We start from the raw sequence: 18,293 nt of genomic DNA on the forward strand, positions 1-18,293 counted from the left end.
AATAATCTTTTATTAAAAAACAAAAAAAGGAAAATTCATCCAAAAGAAATTACTTTCCAGAAGACAGATTGAGGTGAACCTACCACTGCAATAATATGATTTAATGTCATAACCAATAACTTCTGCTCCTGTGTAGTTTGCTCATGAGAATGAAGGAGCCTTTTCAACTTTTCACTGTTTTTTTTTTTTTTCAGATTCCTGCTTTCACAGTGTGTATCTGTGAAATTTCCAAAAGAACAGCAGGCTTTCTCAATGAGATTTACCAAATTCAAGAGGGGAATTATGTTCTTTTTGTTAGCTTTGGTACACAGAATGGGCTCAGAAAGATAAAGCTGCTAACATGATTTTATGTGACTATTCAGTAGTGTAAGTTTGGATCACAGAGGTTCTATACAAACAGTCTTGCTAAGATAGCAAACAAGTACCTTAAAAAAAGTTCAATAATATACTAGCTGAAGGAATTTGTTATTAAATATTCAAGAGCATCCTTTTTCTTTACTTTCAGGGAGTTCTATATGGAACTTTTCCCTTGTCTTCTGTTGTCAATTTGACAGCTCTAAAGATCTTTAATGATAGCAGTCACAGTCTTCTGTCAGGGAGAACATGAGCTGACATAACAAGAGCTGTAGTTGAAGCCTGCTGCATCTATGGAAAGATGCACCTTTAGAAGGGGATAGAGAGGAAGACAAATTTGCATGTAATTAAGAAGTTCAATTTATGGTGAGGTTGAACTCTTGTTAAAATGTTGCTGGAACCACATGACCTAAAGATGGTGTACTAAAAGATAGGATTGACTGGCCAAGAACATTTTATAAATGGAAAAAATGGAAAATTATAGGAAATAAACATTAGGAGACTGCAGGTATTCAGGTCTCATAGTCTGCATGGTACTTGTGAGGCATGTGGCAATGTTCATGTTAGGGGGAGCACAAGGTGTAGTTCTGGAGTCTCAGGAAAAGCAGTAGAGAGAGATACAGCCTTAGGTATACAAACCTGGGAAAAGCACTGTACTTTCTATACATGTTTTCCAGATTGCTGTTGGATTATAGCCTTCTCCCTCTGGTATACCCCAGATTCGTTTGTGGATTCTGCTCTCTATCTCCCCCAATGGCATCTCAGTATAGTCCTTGAACATACTAGTTATTCTTTACATAGACTAATGCAGTATTTCTGTCTGTCTAAGAGTTCTCCTTTGCTGTGTCTATTTTAATGGGTTTTTTTGGTGTATCTAAAGCTGAAGCAGAATTTTTCTAATCTGCAACTTGAAGTATAAAATTCTTCACACCAGGTTCATGTTTCTCAGAGTAGCTATGTGAGTGAGTGGGTTATGGCAAAGCATGAAGAAGGAAGAGCAGAAATTGGGGATTTTTTGAGAAGAAATTCATGGCTGTGCGCAGTGTGGATAGGCACAGCATAAGCAAAAACACTTAAAGGTTCTACTAATGACAGAGCAGCTAATCCCCACAAGGGTGTAGGCTGTGGGTGTGTATTGCAGAGCCAGAGGGTGGTAAAGAAGATAAACAGTGGTACCTGGGTGACTTTGTTTTGTGCTAATGGAAGATGGGTACCAAAAGTTTGTAGCATCTTTGGCAGAAGTAGGCAACATTTTAAAGGTGGGCTTTTATTTAAAAATTATGCTTGATGTTTTAAGTACATTCTTGGTAAATTGACCCTTTGTTAGATTATTTTTTTCCAAGGGCCAGCTGCTGGTGACTAAATAGAATGGTGACTACTCTCACTAAATAGAATGTGAGAAACCATATTTCTTCCTAGGCTAATTGATTACATGTTTAGATAACCCAGACAAGTTTTTGGGCATGTGGGCTTTTTTGGATCTTTTGGATCTGAAATAGAGCAGTGGTTTTCAAGCAGATGTAATTGTGGACTTTGAACTTCACTGTGGTTTAGTGGTAGAAATGAGCAGAGGAAAATGCCAGTTGCTTTTAGTGGTGTAGTTTTGCTTAATACTGAATAGGAGGTGAATTGAAAACCTGTGATGAATTGCACTTCCCTGAAATTACTGACATCTTGGGAGCTAGGTTTTCATCCCTGCTCTCTAATGCTTCAGTGATTCTGTTGACTCTGCTTTATATTTAGCTATCTATTAGAACTTATGTTTTCTCTCCCAAATTCATTGTGTGCAAACTGCTTTTAATTTGTTCTCCCTGTTGTTTCTAGAGTGACAATTTCAAGATGTCAGGTGGTCCAAGAGTCTCGTTCAATGCAATTGATTCTGCTCTTTCTTCTTTGAAAAACTGCCAGTCCTACATCAACTCTGGAATGGATGTGGCTACTCAGGTTGCCCTTGACCTTGTGGAAAGTTTCAGTAAGTATATTCTCTCTTGTATTGCATTCTGAATCATCTGGGGCAGATAAGTTCCAGACCTATGTATTTTAACTTAGTTACTATTAATATCAATCTTTATTATAGCTCTTCTGGCCTGGCCAGGGTATTTTCATTACAATCATTTCACTTAAATGAAAAATTTCATTTAAATTATAGATTCAGTGAAAGCATAAATAGCAGGCAAACATTGTCCTTGCTTTTGTGACAGCCAAGACTAATTGTGTTCCAGTGATTGTTACCCTACAGCTTTGTAGAAACTTTAACATTGCTGAATGAGATGGAGAAGGTCTCTCAAGTGGCTGAATAAAATGAGTTTTCATTATCATACTGCTTCTTTGTGTGTGTTTTATTTGACATTCAGGGCAAAATATATTAAAATAATGCTAAAGATCTTGAATACAAAGCTTGAGACACCTGTTAGGGGCTGCAGGTTTTTAAATGCTGTCTCTCCTGAAAATCAGGCCTTTTTTAGGGTGCTTCAATTTCAACATTTCCAAAGTGGGGTACTTTAAATCTCCAATTACTGCCAACAGTCTTGTCATTGCTATTTCATAAGAAAAGGAGCACTGCGAAGACACTTTTCAAGGACAAACATTAGCTGACCCATTTGCCTATCTTGGATCTGTGTTAATGTTTTCACTAGGGAAAAATAAAAACTTTAAAGCTCCAAACCCCTGATAGTTTTAATAAAGAGTGGAGAACAAGAATCTCCTGAAAGAAAAGCTCTGCTGTTCATTATAAATCTTGCACTCAACTAAGCCAAGGATTATGTACAATCAAGATTCATGTTTTTCTCTTTGTCTGGTGTGATAGTTCTCTCTCCTTTCACCTTTGTATCCATACTGCTGTCAGAGACAATTGACATGCCATTTCTAGCAGGAAGAGGAAATGGAAAGCTTGTCTGAACAGTCACCTGGGGAGTCCCTTTGATGTAAAACTCTTGTAACCAGTTCCATTTCCCCTCTGCTTTAGCAGTCACCATCTCTCCTCCTTTGTCATAAGCAATGCATAGAAATACATTGAATATATTGAATTCTTTCATCCCCAAGACCACAGAAATTAATTATTTATACAAAAGTTAAAAGTTTTTTGTTAATTACACTTTTCAGTAGAAGCCCCTGTTTCATTCCTACTGGGAAGGGGCGTAAGGCAACTGTGCATGTCTGCAGCTGCAAGTCTGTGCCTTGTACTCCTAGGAAATATCTCTTCCTCATTATCTGCTTCTGACACATTAATCTTTAATTAAAAGCTTGAAATTATTTTGTTCACTTAACTCAGTAACCAAAAGGACCATTTTTAGCATTCTATCCTGGGAGGAGGAGATTGCTTCTGATGAAATACCTGGTTACAGTTGAGTAACATCCTGTGACTGGAAAATAGCTCCTACCTAGACCATAACACATTTTATTCTAGCAGAGGCAACTTTCCTTTTGAATCATGGTTACAGAATTATCAAGCATGATCTATTATCACAGTACATCCCATTGCACTACAGAGAAGGTGTTCCAGATTTGTAGGATTTGTAGGTCATACTTCTTTGGTCTGGTGTTCCCAAATTACATTTTCACCTACAACAGTTGTCTTGTTCACTCCTACACCTTTCCTTGCAGATGTATTTACATGGAATGAACAGATAGTGAAGGTCCTCACTTCTCTAAGGTTTGGTTTCCATTCCCCTGACTACTCTGCTTGGATTTCAAGTTCTTGTGCTCCTTGCAGAATGCCATCAGGAAGGATACCAGATTTCTGTGGCATGACATGCGTGGTAAACTCTCAGTAGTTTAGAATTAGCATCATCTGATCTGCTGGATTTGACTGTTCAGCTCTCACCTCCAGCTCATATATGGCAATTTCTGTTTCTAAAGCTGTTGCTCATCCATCCTCCTTTGCCTTCAAGTTCTGAGGCAAAATAATTTAATTTTGAGACAGAGTTAGATAATACATTTCTGTGTTTTTCTTTCTGTCTTGTTTTTAATTTGCTTTAATTTCCTTTGCAAAATTTGACTGTCCAGCTTCTGACAGGTTTCGTTGCTAGGCTTTGTGGAAGCAAGGAATTCTTTTGCAACTGTTTTAGTTTACAAGCACTTTTTCTGTGTGTTTATTTTATTCCTTTAGTCTTTCATAATGGACAATGCTGTTTTTTGTGAATAGTAATTAGGTACATAGCAAGTACATAGCATAGTACAAAAAATTACATTTGCCTCTTAAGATAAATGAAAAGACAGAAAGGTTAGTTCAGTGAGTGATTTTTTCTCTCTTAATTCCTATTCTCCACAGACAAAATCCTGAAGACATTTACTGTTAAATGTATTTATTAAATGTTTATTTTGTTCTACTCCTGTATAGATTTATGAAAAGAAATTGCTTGTGTTCAATATTTGCGTCAGGCATTGCTCATTTATGAACCTGTACAATCTCTAGAAAAATAAGGCTATTTCTTATTAATAAGGCTATTATTAATAATAGCTAAATGAGCGCAGAATAATTTTAATGTATCTGATCATGAAAACCTCTTATTTTTAAGGGGTTTTGTTGATGTCCATTAAGTTAAATTGTTGATTAAGATCTCCCTGTCAGTTGAAAACCTGCTGACTTTTAGCATTGAACATTGGTGTTATGAACATGTGCTGACAAAGAGACAGAATTTTAAAGATCCTGGAAGGGCTTAAGGATCTAGAGGTGAAAATTAGTTTCAGCAAACTGAGTGTGAAAAGGAAACAGCCAATTTAAAAGCTCATTTTATTTAATGAGTGAAAAAGAAAGATAAACCTTTTGTCCTTCTCAGTCTTTCTGCTGATTATCTTTTAGATACTGACATTGTCTAACAGTTGTATTTTTCTTTTCTTTAAAGAACATTCTTGTTGTATAGAAGCATTTTGAAAGTTACTATATAAATAAATTATGTAAGCAAAAAACCAGACTGTGCACACTTGGTTTCAGTATGTCTGCGTGTGCTCAGAATACTCTTGGACATTCTGTGGCCCAGGCTAGTAAAATACTGAAGGAAAGGACACACTGATATTTGTGACTGGTCAATCAGCCTTCCAAGGGTCTGAATATTTTAAAGCTAAAGCACATGCTTATGTCCTTTGCTGGATTGGAGACCTAATAGATTTGAGATTTTGAAGATGACACTGTTCAAAATCAGTTATAATGCAAGTAAAATCCTCTCAGTTCTGCTATAATTTGCATCTTCCTAAATATTGCCTCATTCTGGTTTTGAGCTTTAGTAGTGTGATTGCAGAAAGAGAATTCATTAAATCACTTGTCACAAGTACTTGTTTGGCAACATCTCTGAATTGTAATGCTCTGAGTATTGAACTTTGAGCCCTGTGTTGGCACCTCTGCACACAGAGGAGCAGCTGTTTGCACTGCTAATTTAACTTCTCTTGGTTGAACTTGCTTTACTCACCTACTTGGAGTAGTTCTGTAGACTTAGAAAGCACTGATGGACATCCATGTCAAATACTTGAACCATAAGGTTTATTCTGTGTTTTTGGAATTGGTGAAACCTGCAATTCCATGTTGACTGATGTGCTGATTATGGTAAGAATATGCTGGCCCGGGACAAATCTGTCATATCCATGACAGACATCCATTCCTAGCTTTGCTCAAAATTTTTGGGTGTAAATTTGGTCAGCTTGCTGAGGATGGCAGTTTCAGGTGACTCTTCAACAGAACTTTCTCAAGAATATGGGATTGTAAAGTATGGAGAGCTGTGGATATTAGAATGAAGAAATCTAACTCATGGTCATCTCCAGGCTTCCAGTCCAACAGCTGCTCTGTAGATGGGGTGTTACTTTTGTCTGGGTTGGAGTCCAAACTGGGATGATTGTCCAGTACAAATGGGAAATAACTTGGAGGTCTGGAGAGTATACTAACTACAGACAAGATAAGAATTTCTTAGCAATAAACTTTTGAAAAGCGTTTTCAAGAATGGACAGTTAGGGTTTTGTCTAATTAGCTGAATGGGTTTTCTGTAGAAAGCAAGATGCTGCCTTGATGTCTGGGACATCCTTTCAACCACACATCGCTTTCCCAGTGTGAAGTGTAGAGGCCATTAAATGTGGAATAGCTGTTTTTGGGAAGCAGTTACTGCAGGTAAATTCTAATCTTACTTGAGGGAAAAGAAAGAGCTACCTTTTCTTCGAAAACATGCTGAAAATGTCATGGTCAGCTGTTGCCCATGGCTGTTTGCCACCTATATTTCAGAGCAGTGATCTTCCTGTAGCACTATCAGGATCTGCTTGAGAATGCCTCCTGTTTTCTTACCATCCTTTGAAGGGTTTTTCTGCTCACCACTGTGTACAGAACAGGCCCAGGGGTCTTAAAAATGTCAGTGATACAATTCTTTGGCAGGTTCCCCAAATTAAATTAGAGTTACAGCTCTGGCTTTTCTTTCTTGTCTGGTCATTACATAAGCTGCTCCTTCTGCCAGCAGAGTTTACCTCAATTCTGTCTGCTTACTCTATTTGTCTGTTTCCCTGTCCCAGGGCTGCCTCTGCAGTTTTCTTCAAGCAGTGTGCAGCGCTTCATCTCATATGTGCAATGCCCTCCTTTTCTGGCTGCTTTCTCATCTCCAGCTGATTGAGATCCAGTATCATCATGCCTGTTCAGTACTAATTAAACAGTAGTTGATAATGTAGGATCTTCTAACCCTGTGAGATTATCCACATTACTTTGACTTATATCACTGCTCACTTAGAATGGTTTTAGCAAGAGCAGCTCTAAATGTTGCTGAGGGTTGTTGACATAGGAAGAAGGTTGACATAGGAAGGTTGTTGACATAGGAGAATACAGATGTGGCAGATAGCCTTGTTTTATGAAATTATTGCCAGCATTTTGATAGACAGTTGGATGTGTTTATATGGAATATCCACTATTCTTTGGAGTGACTTTCTAAACCCATTGCAGCAGCCTAAAACAGTGACACTTGAACATTCTAAGCTTGTTCAACCCTGAGAGAGGGACCCTTTCTATGCAAGTTTCTCTGTCATTGACCTAAAATTTCTGCTTGGAATGGTATAAACTGCAGTATGAAAATGGACTCTGTAGCTGTGCTGGAATATCAAATTATTTGGTTAATTTGTTTTCTTTGTTCCTTTTTTTTCCTAGCTTATTTTTCCTTGGAAATTCAAATGCAGGATTCCTGCAGTATCATCCCATCATATGAATCTTGACATTGATCAGGTTCTTGTGCATGAAATGACTATGATGTACTTCTTCTGGGATCCAGAAATCAACCTGCTGACACCTGTGCTTCTAAAATGTTTATGATCTCTTAGTTTCCATGGTGTTAGAGATCATTGTGCTTCATAAAAATAATCCAAACCTAAGGTACTTGTCCTGAGAACAGGCTGTAGCAAATAGGGTGGAATGACACTTTGTGACTTGCTTGAGTAAGAGGAGTGAGCATGAAAGTCCTCTGACTGAGGAAATAAGCAGGATAAACTTTGCCTTGCTGCCCTGTCCTTGTCCATGGCAAGATAAGCCATGTCAAGATGTTTTCTTGCACATCCTGCCTTCTGTCACATACAGATGGTGATTTGGTCAGGTCTCCACCTCAACAGTGGCCTTGTAATGGTCAAAGCTGTGGTCTGTGCTGCAGGGACAGTTAATGAGAAATCAGACCTTGGTTTTCACACTTAGGCGCATCTCTCTGTGAAGGTGCTTGTGAGAAGAAAGTAGCAGTTTTATATGCACTGTAGGAATACAGGATTTTTCTTATTGGAGAACCTAAATGTAGATTTTCTTTTTCTGTTTTCTTGTTGGAGAATAAAAGTGTAGAATGTCAAAGTCCATCCTGGAGATAATTGACTTTTCACTGACGCTTGCTATACAGAAATGTTTTCTAGTTATGAGAAGGCAGAAAATGAAGAGAGGCCAATGATGCATGAAGTTCATCTTTCTGTGTTAGACTCTGCTAGATGCTTCCTGTGAAGCTGCAAGAATTCCCTCATGATACCATGCTGTTCTCAGAGGAAGTTTTATTCTAACCCCAGTTTTTTCTCTGCCAGAAGCTGTTTGTTCACTGATCTGCTTTGTTGCTACACCAGTGTCTGTGGTGTTGATTGGTGACGTGCAGAAACTCAGTGTAGGCACCAAAATTACATCTTTCTTGGGGAAGTTCTCTTCCTGTTGTCCAAAGTAAGCTTGTATTTTGTGGTATGGGAAATAAAATGTTCCATATTCCTTTCTCAAAAATACTAATTTTGCTTTCCTTCAAATCCCTTGCTTAAGATTAATCATTTTAGAGAAGATGTGCTTTTAATCTTAACTTACGCTTCTATTGTGCTGTGCTTCTTGTATTGTTTTACAGATATTTAACCTTTCAACTAACATTGAGAAAGATATGGGTTTTGGAAGTAGATAAGTACATGGTGTTATACTTGGAGTAGTTATTCTTCAAGTAATTTTATTCTTTGAAACAAGAAAGACTGGTTGAGTTCTTGTGAAATGCTTTTCTGAAAACAAAAAAGTTACATTTTTTGCACTATGCTCTGCAGTCAATATAAACATTTTGAGAAGAGAGAGTTGGATTTTTTTTTTTTCTACCTCTCTTTACTTGCAATGTTTATATCCAGCACTGATGCGCCCGTTGCTGGAAGGCACTGGTTGGCTCTGGAAGCTGTTCTTCAAAGCTGTCCAAAAAAGGAGAGTTTGGAAATGTGCCTTGTTTCAAAATCTGGAAAAATATTACTTGTAATGAAAGATTTTTGTTCTTTTATATTTATCCAAATCCACTCTGACTGTAGTCTGTAATCTTAAAAAGTGGAAAGAAACAAATATTGTAGTGTTGTTACTGTTTCCTAGCTGTAATTTTGACTGCAAGAAGAGCACAGTGAAGTGAGGGGAAAGCAGCTAAATTAAGCTCTAATAAGCTATATTAAGCAGCTGTATTATTCTCTTAAGCAGCATGCTTTTGTTCTGATAGCTCTTTTTCAGTTTGGGTGCTCATTAAGCTGGGTGCATCCAAGTATTTTTGTTCCTCAACTTCAGAAGTTCCAAGGACAGAGAAACCCTTTAGGTGGCAGCAGAGGCTTTGCTTTTTGCTTCTCCCGCTGTGGCACTCAGGAACTCACTCCTAGGATGGATCTAGAGGTGTTGCTGCATGCTCTTGCATTTAGTGACAATAGAATATAAATGGAGGATTCAGATGAATAAAAAGAGAATTTGTATTATCAGATCAATACAGATCATTGCATTTTATACATTTATTCTTGCATGAAGCTGCTATGTTGTGGTTGATGTAGAGAGTACAAACCAGAGTGAAATCCAGGCTTGATTTAAAGCTTAGCTGAATAACTGGACAGAATAACTGTCCTTAGTGTGTTCTCATGGAAATGTACTAACAGTGTGCCCCTGAGCAGAAGGTCAGAGCTGGACAGACCTGGATTTTATCAGAACTTTTACGAGTGCTCAGATAAAAACTGCACAGTTTTATTTCACAGCTTTTGGTAGGTGGTATTTACATGGTGTCTGATGTCAAATACATGCATATGTATGTGTGAATATTTATTCCATTTTCCTATGTATCTTTCTAAGGCAGTGGGTAGTTTTCTCCCCCAAAGGTCATTGTGAGTCAGAGAGATTTGCAGCCACCTGGTGGGTTACCTCATGTACCCATAGTTACTATAAATTTCTCTGTCCTAGACCTCATAAAATCTCAGTAGTCTTCAAAATAGATCATAAGTGGGATTTAAATGCTGTACAGACCTTTTTGGAGACCCTCTGTGCACTAGTGATGTTAACCTTGAGAGAATGAGTGAGCTTACGGCTGTGAGTTATAGGCTTGAAATTGCTGGGTGAGGTTCTTTGGCCTCTGCTATGCATGAGATCAGAGCAGAATGATGCTGATGGTCTGTTGCAGCTTAGAAATACCATGAAGTACTGCAGAGGTCCTGTGTGGGCTCTTTAGCACAAAGATAAATCAACCTTTTTGAACAAAAGCCAAAGAGGAATATTTTATCTGAGTAATTTACTGTATGAAAATATTCTCTGTAGTATATAAATCTGTCATTTTCTTATCATCATATTTCTGCTACAGAAATGTGGCAATAAGAAAATACTACTAACTCCTGCTTAAATGTAGAGGCATACAGTATATATAGAAAGTAGTGTGGGCTTTGAAGAACCCACACTGAAGGCTTTAATTTTTATCAATTTAAGTAGATCAGAATTTAGCTTTCAGTGATCTAATTCTGTGCATAAAAAATTAGGGAAGGAGGAGGAACCTACAAAAGTAGAAAAAAAGCTGGGGTTGGCAGCATTCAGAAAGATTAGGAATATAAAGCAATTTTATTTCTTTTCTTGATTCTTTCCACTAGGAAAAGATTTATCTGGGTAAAAAGTAAGCATTGTGCTGACATGTTCTTGGTGTTTGGTCAACACATGAAAGTAGATGTGATAATTTTGAAACTTCATCCAGAGCCCTACAAATAGACACAGGACACTTGTCAAAATTTTATTTTTCCTTTCTTTTCCTGTCTTTTTGTTTGCTTCTTCAAGAATTCAAGACCTTGGTACTGGTTTTTACCTTGTTTTTTTGATACTCAAATAACTTTTTTTTGGTAAGCGAACAGAGACTTAATTACTCGAGGTTTTTAGTACTTTCAGTTAAAAAACCCCTCTGACTCAAATCCAGGTTTTGTTACATGTTTTATGAAATTTATACCAATGTTATATAGCACTGATGCTCCAGTGAAGAATGAATATTGTAATATGTACAGATTAAATTCCAGGAATTTAAAGGGGAATGTTTGCTTTTTCAGTTAGAATTGTGTGTAAGACTTTTGTGTTCCTTACTGACACCGAAACTGATGTAAAATACCATCCTTTGGAGGATAGGCAGGGGTTGGTGGTCTGAATTGGAGATTTAAAATATTTTTAATTATAATTTTCATAGATTATTTTGTTTCCCTTCTCATTTTGTTTACCATTTTCTCTGAAGAAGAACAAGGAACACATTATATGAATGAGATAAAATAACTGAGGTACTCTTGAGTCTAATTTTTCTGAGTCCTCAAGGCTGGGACTAACTGTGCTTTCAAACTGGCATCACACTGTGGCCTTGAGGAAGTCACTGGAGTACACAAAACATGAATTTGCCTTCTATAAAAAAAAGGTGTCAGGAGTGTTTTGTGAGAATGTATGAATATCTCAAACTCCTGCATAGATATTCACTTCTGGTTTAGCTTATGATATCTGTGCCTGGGGAAATTGTGTTACAAGAATCTAAAAATAATGTGAATTGTCTGTGATGGTGGTAGGTGATTGGAAAAAGTAGGAGATAGGTAGCCAGGAAAAATATGTGTACAGGGGAAATAAAAGGCAGCAGAAGACAACAGACCAGCAAAGATATCATCCTTGCCTTTTAGTGAATTGACAAATAGGAAGTGTCACAACTGTTGGTGTGGTCCCACAATTACAGGTGATATGAAATGGTTTGAACCACTAAAATACACACAGGGCACTAAGTGAAGATTTGCATTTAGATGAAGTTTATGAGTGAGACACAACCATGTCTACAGGAGGGTAGTCTGATGTTTATTAGTGGGATAATACTATGTGAAAAGAGAAAATTTTACACTGATTCAAAAAAATGTGCTACTAGAACTGCTTACAGAAAGAAAATTTACAGTGAAACCCACAGTTCAGCAAGAGGTAGGCTGGAGAATCCATCCTATCTCTGAATAAACTGTTCAGCCTTGTGTTTTCTTTTGTGTTGCAGTTTTCAGGCACTGGATCTTACATTTCTATCTGATAATCAAAGAGCCAAATATGTTCAGAAATCTTCAAGATGTTAGTAGTAGATCATGAACAAGTCACCTTTAGCATCTTCAACTTCACAAGTTGAGCTGCTTTAGTCAGTCTTGGTGAAAGACCCACTTTCCAGGCATGGGTAATTTGTGTTGTTCTTTCTTTGAAATACTGAGAGAGCTTATTGAAGGACAGTGCAATTAGCAGGATTTAGTCTTTGCCTGAATTATACACTATGTGCTGTTAAAGATAGGGATGCATCTGCCAAATCATCAGCATACAGTCAGCCCCTTCTTAAGAAACCTAAAAGCCAGAACAATCCCTGTACCCTTCTTAGGCATTGAACAGGGGTCTGACATTACTGATGAGCATCATACAGCAAACCTTGTGTGTAGGGCATGTAGTAACCAAGTCACTGCTGTCACTCAGGCTGTCCAGCCACCCTCAGGCAGTGTTTATGTTTGGTGAGTTCCCAAACTGCAGTTACCTCGAATGACTGGGGAACTTATGCCCTTTTTCTTATTGTTTCAGTTTGGGGTTTTTTAGCTTGCTAATGGACCTTTATGCCAATAAAAAAACCCAATAGTTATGAGTCTGTTGGAACTGCTATTACATAAAAGGATGGGAGAAAGTGAGAGGTGATCCCCAAAGATGGTGATCACTGGGAAGATAGCACTTGGACATAGAGAAAGAATCAAAAAGCCAGCTAGCAAATGCTCAGGAGAAAAAAAAAAGTGGGAATGGGGGAGCTGGATGAGAAAGAATAGAAGGGGAGTAAGTGGTAAAGAAATGTGTAATGAAGGATGAGGAAAAGTAAGAAATAGGAAAGCCACATCAACAGGATTAAGCAGGACAGTATGGTGATCAGTCTCTAGAAGACAAAACTTAATTGAATGCCTTCCTATTAGTGTTTCCATGTAAGCAACTTCTGTAGTTGCCACAAAGGTGTTAGCTTTCACAAAGGGGAAGAGTAGTCTGGCATATAAATGAAAGGAGGACTGGTCCATGTGGATGAAAATGGAAAAGATAGATGTGGTCATTCTGATTAGTCCCATGCTAAAGCTGTTCAACATTTGTGTGTGTGAACCTTTTGCCTTTTTGACATTATCAATAGATACTATTGAGTGCTTCTGAAACATGCATCTGCAGTAGCACTCAACAGAAGGTGACAATCTCAAACTGCTCCCTAAATTACATATAATGAACTTTCCTATTAAAAAAGACTTAACAAAAGGAGGCAGCTGGCTTAAGGAGAAGGTGGCAGATGAAGAGAACACAATTCAAAGAAGTGTTCACACATTAAGGAAGTAATTTTAACAGGCTTTCCCCAGACTGTAAGTGGGAATGGAATTATACATTGCATGTAAATGTCAAGTGACAATAATATCTTCTGATTTAAATCAACCTTGCAACCTCTTTCCTATTTTTCTTCAGATGAATAAAGTTTAACTTGTGATTTCCTTACTAATCATCTTAGTAAGCAGTGGGTGAGTAGACATTTACTGCATGGGTAGATTAATGTGACATTTTCACAAGACTTCATTTTTTGAAGTTTATTACTTGTGGGTGTGGATCTAATTCACAGCTGTTTTTGAGAGAATTAGGTATGCCATAACTCATTCAAATTCTGTATTTTCTTGATATTTTTAGATTTTATCCATGCTTTGTTAGAGGTGTGTAGTCTGGTCGGATGTCTCAAGGTAATCAAGTCTTCTCTGCTGAATAGTTTCGTGTACAGACTTGGCCCAATCACTTTTCTAGAGAAACAGATTTTAAATGGAACAAAATTCAAAAACATATTAGTTTAAAGGAGAGAAAATTCTCTCAAATAGTGCATGCTAGCCACACAAATCTCAACCATAGTCCTATGGTTCTGAATTTAATTTATTTTAATAACACAATGACTAATAGCTATGTCATAGTTTACCAGTTCTGGTTAAGCTGAAACACAGGCAACCTTTTACTTCTTATCTGGTTACAGAACATTTCCACATTCAGTTTCAATTTATATTCTTGTTTTTTTGAAAACTACCCTTTGAGAAGCCATGAGGCCCCTCAAAGCTCCTTCTTTCCTACTATGGACAAAGATAACAGCAGTATATAAAAAACATGCTGAGAGACCATCATCTGTGTTGTACTGTAAGCCATCAAAGAATTCCTGTTTCCTCTCAAAATCATAAATATTTCTGTCTGTATGAGACCTAGGCAATACAGACTTGCATTGCTTTTTTTTTTTTTTTACACAGAGATATGCATTTTCCACATGATAAGAAAGTAGCAGCTCCTTGTAATATGACATTTTTTTATATGAATTTTGTGGGAAGTGAAATTTCAGCAATGGAAAGATTTAGCTCTGTCACTTACCAGCATTCAAGCAGCAGAATGAATGCCACATACCAGCAATCCATGCCAAAAAGAGATGATCTCCCAATTCACAGAAGAGGTTTTATGCAAAGGAAGCCTGCTAGAGGCAGAAAGAAATGCTGGTTTTCATTACACCTTAAGTTTGTGTGCAGTCTTTGCCTTTGCCTTGTCTGTGTAAGAGGATTATGTGGGTTGGGTTTTTTTGTGTCAGGGTTTTGGGGTTTTTTCAGTAATTTTGAGGAATTATGGGCTCTGAAAGCAGTAGCTTTAGTACTGTGGCATGGTTAGCACTTCAAGTGCTGCATCAGTATGTGATTCATAATGAACTGGATGTTTGCTTGGGGAACATCACCTGACCTTTGCTTACATGAGACACTGCTTTTCTAGATTCCTTTAGTTTAACCTTGATTGTTTTCTGTCTTTCACTTCTCTTCAGCAGAAACTGGAAAATATCCAAAGCACATGGAAGTATCTGCATTTGCAGAAATTAGCTTTGGAGATGATACTCATATCAATTTCAAGTAACCTTCACATTTCTGAGAATATTACAGATCAGTGTTTCTGATTTTAAAACACCAACCTTTCTTTTGTCAGCTGTATCTAATGAATTTGAATTGTCTTTTGTTTATTCATTTATGTGTATGGACCAGTGTCAGCTCTGTTTTAAGAGACTTCACTGCTTTGTTCACAGTGGTGCAAAATGTGGAGTTGCTGCCAGCCAGATTTGTCTCAAAAGCTGCCTATAAAACTGGATTGTTTTCCCACCCTGAGCTTGCTGCTCAGCTGCAGCACAGCCAATGCCCCAGCTGGTTAGCAAAAGAGCAGCCGTGCTCTGTCTGGGGCTACCGATAACCTTCTCTAAATTCTGAAGTCAGGAATGCCAAGGGTTGTAGAAGCAGAAATACCAAAATTTAGATTGGGAGGCTGTGTGGGTTCAGAGAAAAAAAAAAATGTTTTTAAGCATCTAATCAAAATACTGGGCATTGAAAAACCAGACATATTTTGGCATTTTTCCTCCCCCATCTGTTTCATTTTGGGTTGGTAATGTTAACATTTAAGTGCTTGATGAGTTTTCCTTTGTGTCTACATGAAGCTGTTGCAGTTGGTTGTGGAAGCTTAGCTTGGATTCTGTGGATTTTTTTGTGTTTAAATGTAGCTATATGACCACTGAACTGTGCTGAAGTAAGACAGTGATGGATTGTTCTTGGAGTGAGGGGATTATCTTGGTCTTACCTTCCTGTTTGATGTGTGTTCTGTTGCTTTCCCCTGTACTAGGGCTTGTGCACACTGCAGCCTGCTTGTGGGGCTTTGCGTGCACTGCAGAGAGCAGGTCCCTGGGCTTTGCTGGGCACTTCAGTGGTCACTTGGCTTTGCTGAGCACTTTGTGCACAGCAGCAGGACTGACCCATGTGCAGAGAGGGTCTGAGGTGAGACCTGTGCATGATACAGCCCTTGGCCACTTTGGGAAGTGACTGTGCCATGCTCTGTCGCAGGTCACAGCCTCATGTCCAGCCAGCACACTGCTGATGCACCATGTGCCTCCTGTTTCCTGTAGTGCCACAAGTCTCGTCCCTGCAATTGGATTTCAGCTCGGATGTAGCTGCACCAGACTCAGAAACTATGGTTGCTTAAGCCCAGAACCAAGACAGCAACATTTACTGAAACATTACAGTGATTAAATAAGCTCTGATGAGGGCTTGTTAGCTCTGAGCTAGTCTGCCTCCACTTTGGGACAGAGAAGTAATGTTTCTGAGAATTTTAAAGACCTTGGGTGAAAAGGGCTTGTTTTCCTATGTTACTGATTTTTTTTTTCTGAAAAGTCTTTCCAACCCATTTCCCATTTCCCCTAAATAGAGGAAATTCTAAGTAATTACTGCATTTACTTTAATGAAGGTACTCCTTGAATGAGCTTCTCTAAGATGAGAAATATAATTGGTTCATTAACAGAAGCATGTTTTTCTTGAGAAAAAACTAATGGTATTATTTACTGTTGGCTCATAACAATCATGCCTTTTATTAGAGACAGACTTGCACTTCACACTAAAATATTTGTTTTTCACCTGTCAGTGCAATTTAAAATATGAGAAGAATTGGGTTTTGGCAAGAGAAAGCATTAATACAGTTGATTTGTAAATAAAAACTGCGTGGATTATCTCTGTAGAATTCATAATGTGCCAGTAGAGATCTTGAGTAATACAGAAGAAATTGTGCTTAAAAAAGATCTATCAAGTCAGAAATTAGGACTTGAACTTGTTGGAATAATAAAAAAAATATTTTGTTGATTCATTTCCAGGGGAAATCATACATAAAGCAGCCTGTGAATCTTTTCTAGAACGGTAAAGACCCATTAAAAGTCTTGAAATTAAATTCTTCATTTTAAATACTAGTTTTACAGAGTATTCTGAGAGATCAAATAATAGCAATTACAAGGTCTTAACAAATATTTTGCTGCTCCTTTTAAGGGAAAATATTTCAAGAAATTTTTTCCCAAATTCCAGTGCTACCTTATCAAGTTCTGAGAGGACAAATTGGGTAGAAGAAGGACAGCACTAAAGCTCTTATTTTTAAATATTCCCAGCCCTCACATCTCTCATTCTGAAGAAGGCAAGGTCAGCAGCAGCTCAGGGCACTGAACCAGGCTCTGTTGTGTGATGCAGACATCCCCATGCTTCCAGAGGCAAGAAATATTTTGTTAGTCATAGGAAAATTCTTTCTCATTAAAATTAGTTGTAAATGTTGTTTTCAGCCTTAGTTTCATCATATGTTAAAATCCACTGGGAAGAGTGATATGTGAGTGTGTGTGCATTTATGAGTATGTATTTTATATATATTGTAAATATATATATATATATATATTTAGCAAAACATGGGCGAGGTTTTTTATTTACTTTATGAGAGATTGGTCAGATTTCTTTGAGAAGATAACGTATGCCTTTTGCTCACATTGAAAATACACAGGTGGGGTTCCTTTACCTTCTTCTTGGCAAACAAGTTGATTTCTGAAGTTTCCCCCCCCCCATCTCCACCATATTACTGTTTGAATATCCTCACTTCAGATTCCATTACTGGAATGGCACGGGTTTGGGTTTGGAGGACAGATTGCTATTTTTAGCTTGAATTGTTTCATTAATCTAATTTATAGTGTGGCCCTATTAAAGACTGTATTGTCCTGGCTGATGGGCAGCAGAGGAGGAACATAAGAGCAACATTAGGGATGAGTGCCTGGGGAAATGACCTGTGAAACTCACTTTGTTGCCAAAGAAAATGTATGTCAACCTCAGCCTTGGTGTTTTCTAGCTGCTTGTCTGTCAACATAACTTGTGTTTCTGTTCTTCTTGAGCTTGTGTTGTGCTAGTGTTGAGGAATGCTGATTTAGTCATTTGCTGAAGAGAGAACTGTAATTCTGGATGGATATCACAGTAATGCCAGTTGAATTGTGATAGTGTGGAGCTTGAGTTGCTTCTCAAAACTATTGCATCTTGTAAATGCTTTATCCTCCTCTCAGTGCTTCTGCTTACTAGTTATATTGTCATTGTTAACTTTAAATTGGTCTTTCTGCAAAATGAAATAGGCATTTATTGGTAAAATAAAGATTATCCTCACCATGACCTTGGAATTTAGTAAGGAGAAAAGAGATGCTGGTCAAGGGCTGGTCTCTTGTCAGAAGGACAGGAAATAGTCTGGGAATGGTACAGGCCTTAGTGTTTAGTCAAGCAAAATGCCATTTTTGTTTGGGAAAATTGTGTGCATGCTACCTGTCTTCATGTCTTGGTGCTGCATGTGGCATCAAGTATAGAGCTTACAATAGCAAAAAATATGTAGA

General features: G+C 37.8%; 1 protein-coding gene across 1 annotated transcript in view; it reads left to right on the plus strand.

The window, feature by feature from the left end:
- Positions 1–18,293, plus strand: part of NSMCE2 (NSE2 (MMS21) homolog, SMC5-SMC6 complex SUMO ligase) — a 128,267-nt gene that overhangs the window by 1,485 nt on the left and 108,489 nt on the right. The window contains exon 2 of the mRNA XM_071421788.1: positions 2,179–2,326. Coding sequence (XP_071277889.1) covers positions 2,179–2,326 — 148 coding nt within the window. The remainder of the gene's footprint in view (positions 1–2,178; positions 2,327–18,293) is intronic.

The sequence above is a fragment of the Agelaius tricolor genome, unplaced genomic scaffold (genome assembly GCF_023055355.1).
Source record: "Agelaius tricolor isolate 1412-34295 unplaced genomic scaffold, bAgeTri1.0.p SCAF_2, whole genome shotgun sequence".
Lineage (NCBI taxonomy): Eukaryota > Metazoa > Chordata > Aves > Passeriformes > Icteridae > Agelaius > Agelaius tricolor.